Genomic DNA, 6712 nt, shown 5'->3' with positions numbered 1-6712 from the left:
TACTTACCCAATTTGCATACCGAACACAAGAATATAAGTAAGAAACAACTTATTTTCCTAGAAAACGTGTTTCCTCCTCCATATCGAACACACCCTAAAATAAGAATTTTTTGATGTCAAGTTTTTTTTATAAAATGTATTTTTACGTTTTAGTTAAACGCTAAAATATATTTTTAAAAAAATATTTTTTCATTCACCAACCAAATATTAGAAAAAATTTTCTACTCACCAACCAAGTAAGAAAACATAAGAAAACAAGTAAGAAACCAATTTATCCAACCAAACATAAGAAAACAAGTAAGAAACTAACTTATTTTCCAAGAAAACATTTTCCTTCTTACCAAACACACCCTTAATGCAACTTAACATGGGAGTGAAAGTCTATTGCCTTAATCTGTGAAATTAACATGCTTTCCAACTTTTCTACACACATTATTTACAAAAAAAAGTTAGTAGCAAAAACGGAAAGAAAAGACAAAAACAACTGTTCTATTAGGAAAGAGTTGTGCTCAAGAACTCAAGATGCTGATGTTATGAACCATATTGGAGGTTGGTGATTTGATGGAAATGCAAACAATTACAGATTTGTATGTGAACATTTCTGAACTCTACAATTTGCATGACTGAATTTTATTAAAGTGCATCGGCTAAGGACCCACACAATAATAATATAGAAATGCATCAAGTTGGGTCACTCTTTACTCCCCTATAAGTAGTTGACATATTTGTGAATTGTATGATTAACAAAGAAGAGACTTGTACAATCTTGACTAGTATCTTGTACTCCCTTCTCTCCAACCCCACTAGAAAGAAGACCCCATTTCCCAAAAACAAAGTTGTAGTGTTAGAAAATGGCTCCAGTACCAAGTTTTCCTGTTAAGGTTGGTCACATTGATGATGTCCAAGAACTGAAAAAGAACAAGCCAACTTCTATTCCTGAAAGATTTGTAAGAGACATGATAGAAAGACCAAAACTTGGCACAGTCACTACTCCATCTTCCTGTAACCTTAACATTCCTGTTGTTGATTTGTCCAAAATCATGAATAGCCAGGATGAAATCATGAAGCTTTCTACTTCATGTGAAGAGTGGGGATTCTTTCAGGTATATAACTTGAGTTTACAACATAGTGATTACAAATTTCTAAATTATGGGCTTCTAATTTTGGTTTATCATTCATTGTTATAGGTGATTAACCATGGGATTGACTTGGACTTACTTGAAAAGATGGAGAAAATAGCCATGGAGTTCTTCATGCTACCTTTAGAGGAGAAACAAAAATATCCAATGGCTCCTGGAACAGTTCAAGGTTATGGCCAAGCTTTTGTCTTCTCTGAAGATCAAAAACTTGACTGGTGTAACATGTTTGCCCTTGGTGTCGAACCCCATTTCATTAGGAACCCGAAACTCTGGCCAACTAAGCCACTTGATTTCAGGTAAGAATAAACTTCAGCTACAGAAAAAGTTTGAAAAATACAACTGTTGGATAAGCAAGTGTAAGTTTGTGGGTACCACCTTATATTGACAACTAGCTAGTTTCGACAAGAAAAGTTCTCTTTTTGTAACGGTGGTGTCCGGTCAATTTGTGTACACCCGATTGTATACTCTCACCAGCTCAGGTAAATAGTAACGTTGAATTAAAGGCTTAGGTAGATGAAAAAAAACAAAATTATCTAGCGTTGTTGTATGCATCTCTTGGAATTTGTATCCTGATATATCTACCTTATTTTGGATTTGCAGTGAAACGGTAGATATATACTCAAGAGAGATAAGGAAATTATGCAAGAATTTGTTAAAATACATAGCAATCAGTCTTGAACTAAATGAGGATATTTTTGAAGAAATGTTTGGACTAGCTGTACAAGCAGTAAGGATCAACTATTATCCAGAATGTCCTAGACCAGATCTTGTTTTGGGACTAAGTCCCCACTCAGATGGAAGTGCACTGACAGTGTTGCAACAGGGTAAAGGCAGCTCAGTTGGCCTACAAATACTTAAAGACAATGTGTGGGTACCTGTCCAACCAATTCCAAATGCACTTGTTATCAACATTGGTGATACCATTGAGGTGTGCATTCTTTTTTCCAATTTTTGGATTATTTTAGTACCATTTTTATGCATATTATACTGATAAGTTATATTTCTAAATTTGTGATGGCTACTGAAGGACCTCCTTTTACTTTTTCAATAGTAAAGCCTTTTGAGCTTTTGTATCTGTTCTCCAAATCTTGTCGGCTTTGTAACATGCTCCGTAAAACAGGTTCTAACTAACGGGAGATACAAGAGTGTGGAGCACAGAGCAGTGACCCACCAAGAAAAGGATAGACTATCAATTGTGACATTTTATGCACCAAGTTATGAAATTGAGTTGGGACCACTGTCAGAATTGGTTGATGAAAATAACCCTTGCAAGTATAAAAGGTACAATCATGGAGATTACAGCATGCACTATGTTACAAACAAGCTTCAAGGCAAGAAAACTCTTGAATTTGCCAAAATCTATAACAACTAATCCTTTACACATACCCTATTAACTTGAGATGTACAATATTGACTTAATAATATAATAATAGAAATAATGTCTTTGTAAATTCAATGAAGATGCTAGTTGGTAGCGTTAATATGGAAAGTTCCTTTTGTATGACCTTACTTATAACATAATGGAAGCAAAGTGGGGTCTTATGTTTGAAATTGTGCCTTCTCTTACTGCTTTTCAAAAAAAGCTACTCCCTACAGTCTAAGTGGGAGCTACAAACTGAAGAGATGACACTTTTTCACTATTCTGCCTACAAAATTCCTAATAAGGAAAAAAACATTGTAGAATTATGAGAGGAAGGCAGAAGCAAGCACTACCACCCCATGTTTTTCGATAGAATCACTTAAATTCAATAGACAAAACCATTGGCTTTCCATTGTTTATGGGGAAAAAATGTCCCAACTTTTCTTTATGACTAGTGGAGGAAGACGAAAGATCCCATTAGGCACTAGTATACAAGTTGCCGTGAGGTTTTGGTCAATCCTATGTTCAAACTTGAAACTTATAATCTGTTTGGTCAAATTTTTCAAATCAATTTATTTAAAAACAACTTATAGTAGTTCGTTAATCTCTCTTAATTAACAAACGATACGTCACGGCACGGCCAAAAATTAGTAAGAGCTTCGCTCGATTGGCCTTCCTACGCCGACGAATGCCTCTTTTCTAACTTACCGGTGATAGTTGCAACACCAAAAACTTTCATTATTAAGTGCTTTTTAAAAAAATACTTTTACTTGGGAATCAATTTATGTTTGACCAATTAATTTAAAAAGTATTTTTGAGTAGCAACTAATGTTTGACTTAAGTATATTTTTCTAAAAATGCTTTTGTAAAAAGTGTTTTTAGAGAAAAATATTTCTTTTAACTTATGAAAAACTATTTATTTTACTCTTCAAAAATACTTATTTTCTAGCATAAGGTTGGCAAAACAACTAAGTTTTTTAAAGCAAGCACTTTTGAAGAAAAAAATATTTTTGGAGAAAAAAATATTTTTGGAGAAAATTTAGCTTCGCCAACAAGCTATATGTGAAGTAATAATACTCCCTCCGTACATCTTTACTTAGTCCACTATATTAAAAATAAATGCCCAATAATATTTATTTGATTTGAAGCATCAATGGATAATTTACCCGTTTAGTCTATTTTACTCTTACTATTATACTTTCTTTGTCTAACAATACTTGTCTATGTTATTAAAAAGTATATGTCCAATAATACTTGTGCAATTTGAAAAATCAGTGAATGATATATTCATTCCTACCTATTTTATTCTTACTATTAAATATTATTCATTACTCAATACATTAAATTTTATATATTCAAAGGATGGTATGATAAAATTATTCTTATTATTTATTATTTCTTAAATGTGTGACAAGTCAATAGCAGGGATGGATTTAGGGGTATAAGTGGAGGGGTCTTGGAAATCCAGTAACTTTCGTGCAGATCTCGTATTTATATTAGGAAATTTAGTAAATATAAGAATAATAAGTTTTGAATTTATAAACAAAGTGTGTTATTGATCTAGTCGAAGAGAAGAGATTGCTAAAGCTTTGTAAGTTTTTTTTGGTTATGGGTTCTAGCCCCATCAAAACCACTATATTAAATTTCTATTTTTTCTATAGGAACCCACAAACTTTAAATCTTAGATCTGCCTTGGTCAATAGTGGATATGTATTGCTAGATGGAGGAAGTCTAGTATTGTACATTATAGTACAATACAGTGTTTGGATAGACTATATCGTTTACTATCGTTTAATAATAGTTTTATTATTTGGTTTGATGGTATGATATTGTATCGTAACTGATAAGTTTACTAAAATGCCCTTAATTATTATAAATGTTAAATTTATCAATAATTGTTAATAAAATAATTTTCTTTTTATTAATCTATCATATATTATGCCATGTAAATATATTAAATTGTTAAATTCATGTAAATTTTAGCAAAATCAATACAAGAATAGATCAAAATAAATGTAATAAGATTCATTTTTTATAGTAACAAATTTCATTTTCTTTTGATGTTTTGAAGCGTGACCACCAACGACAAGTACAAAATTTGAATGCATCTTTTGTGTATGCCACATGTGTGTTTGGTAAGGAATACAAAAAAGTTATTGAAAAGCAAATGGTTTCTTTTTTTATGTTCGTTACGCAAATAGAAAAATATATTCTAAAATTATTTGTATATATTTAACACAAATGAATGAAAATGAATAGACTAAGGGGGATGGGGGTAAGAAAAAAATTATGAATTTTTTGTTTAAAAAAATATTTGAGGGTGGGGTAGTGGAGTGAGGGATCGAGGGTAGGGGTAGGGATGGAGTGAGAAAAAAGTTTTGAATTTTTTTAAAAATAAATTAATTTTTTTTTATTTTTTTGTGGGGGGGGGGGGGGGAGGGGGGAGGCTAGTAGGAGGTGGTGGTGTGGTAAGAATTTTTTTTAAAATATTTTAAAAAATAAAAAATTAATTTGGGAGAGGGGTTGGTAAGTGGTGGAGGAGGGAGTAGGGGTGGGTGAGGGTGGGGTAAGAAAAAGTTTTGAATTTTTTTTAAAAAATAATTTTTTAAAAAATAATTAGGGTGGGGGTTTGGTAAGACATGGGGTCGGGGTCAAGGTAGGGGTGAGATAAGAAAAAAGTTTAAAATTTTCTAAAAAAGAAAGCAAAAAAATAATTTTTTTGGATGGGGCGGGGTTTGGGGGGGAGGGGGGTGGCTCGTGGGGTGGGAGGAAGGGTAGGAGGTGGAGTTAAATAATATCAGTTATAGGATTAATAATATTAAATAAGGACATAATTATAAAAAAAATAAGTAAACCATGGGATACTATCAAATCGGTGGTTATATAAAGTGAGGTTTTCATAGTTACCAAATCATGAAATTAAATTACATCATACCATATTTATTTTAAGAAACAATCAAAACAAACATAATTTCCTTAGTAACCATAATACCATATCTTGAAAAATCATCATCCAAACAATGTGTTAAAGAGTGATATTGTAAAATTATTCATATTATTTATTTTTTTTAAAATGTTTGTCAAGTTAATAATGCATAAGTAAAAATAAACGAAGAAAGTTACTTGAAGAATTGGGAATAACTATTAGAGAAGTGTCACCATGCTGCTAGTTACTCTACAAACATGTTTTTTCTCTTTATATCAGGCCTTATAAATATGATACAATTAGATACTTTCTCCCATTATTTTTATTAATCTATTTTTTTATTTTAAAATATTTAATAATATTTATTTATTTTATAGAACTAATGAATAATTTGTTTATTTCTATTCGTTTTATCATTAGCATTAAATATGATTTATTATCTAATACATTTCTCAACAATAATATATCTGTGTATTCCTACAAAGTAGGGTATAGGGAGGGTAAAGTACGCAGTCCATGCCATTACCTTAGATGAAATAGAGAGGTTGTTTTCGATAAATTCCGAACTAAAGACAGATAATAATATAGCCAAAAAATACAAAAATAAACTACAAAGTGGGATACGCACCTCTAGAAAATAAAAGAATCAAGACACCGACAGAGTAATACTATAAACTATCTAAATCACAAACACCATCAGATGTTAGGAGCAAGAAACTACATGCACAAATACAAATAAAGTACTCCTCCCAACTACTATAGATTCACTCATACCTACTAACCCTCTACCCTAATTCGCGTCCTCCATACCTTTCTATCAAGATTCATGTGTCCTCCGTAAGTTGTAACCGCTTCATGTCATGTTGAATCGCCTCCCTTCGATATTTCTTCAGCCTACCTTTACCGCACCTAAAATCATCTACAACCTGCCTCTCACATCTTCGTACTGGAGCATCCATGCACCTCCTCATCACATATTTGAATCACCGCAACCTCACTCCCCGTATTTTATCATCCACCGAAGCCACTCCCACCTTCTCTTAAATAACATCATTTCTAACCCTATCTCTCTTGGTAAGTCCATACATTCATCTCAACATCCTCATCTCTGCCACCTTCAACTTTTGGATGTTGAAGTTCTTAACTGACCAACACTTCACTTCATACAACATAGCCGGTCAGACTGTCACTCTGTAGAACTTACCTTTAAGCTTCAGAGGCACCTTCTTATCAAACAAGACTCTTGAAGCGAGCCTCCACTTCAACCACCCTGAACCAATATGGTGC

The 6712-nt window shown here is 32.5% G+C and overlaps 1 protein-coding gene across 1 annotated transcript; it reads left to right on the top strand.

Annotated features, from left to right (window-relative positions):
• Nucleotides 1–727: 727 nt before the first annotated feature.
• On the top strand, nt 728–2911 carry LOC107853505 (protein SRG1). Its single transcript, XM_016698495.2, has 4 exons — nt 728–1103; nt 1188–1435; nt 1740–2067; nt 2260–2911. Exons 1-4 carry the CDS (start codon nt 852–854, stop codon nt 2509–2511), a joined length of 1080 nt encoding a protein of 359 aa, XP_016553981.2. The 5' UTR covers nt 728–851; the 3' UTR covers nt 2512–2911.
• Nucleotides 2912–6712: the final 3801 nt, after the last annotated feature.

The sequence above is a fragment of the Capsicum annuum genome, chromosome 1 (assembly GCF_002878395.1).
Source record: "Capsicum annuum cultivar UCD-10X-F1 chromosome 1, UCD10Xv1.1, whole genome shotgun sequence".
Classification (NCBI taxonomy): domain Eukaryota; kingdom Viridiplantae; phylum Streptophyta; class Magnoliopsida; order Solanales; family Solanaceae; genus Capsicum; species Capsicum annuum.
Note: the sequence above shows the minus strand (reverse complement) of the source record. Positions and strands in the feature narration are given on the sequence as shown.

Bases quoted from the DNA above. Each gene is read 5' to 3' on its own strand.
- LOC107853505 (XM_016698495.2), top strand. From the start codon at position 852: ATGGCTCCAGTACCAAGTTTTCCTGTTAAGGTTGGTCACATTGATGAT. The intron at 1,104-1,187 runs GTATATAACTTG...TCATTGTTATAG, and splicing joins AAGAGTGGGGATTCTTTCAG to GTGATTAACCATGGGATTGA. The intron at 2,068-2,259 runs GTGTGCATTCTT...TCCGTAAAACAG, and splicing joins ACATTGGTGATACCATTGAG to GTTCTAACTAACGGGAGATA.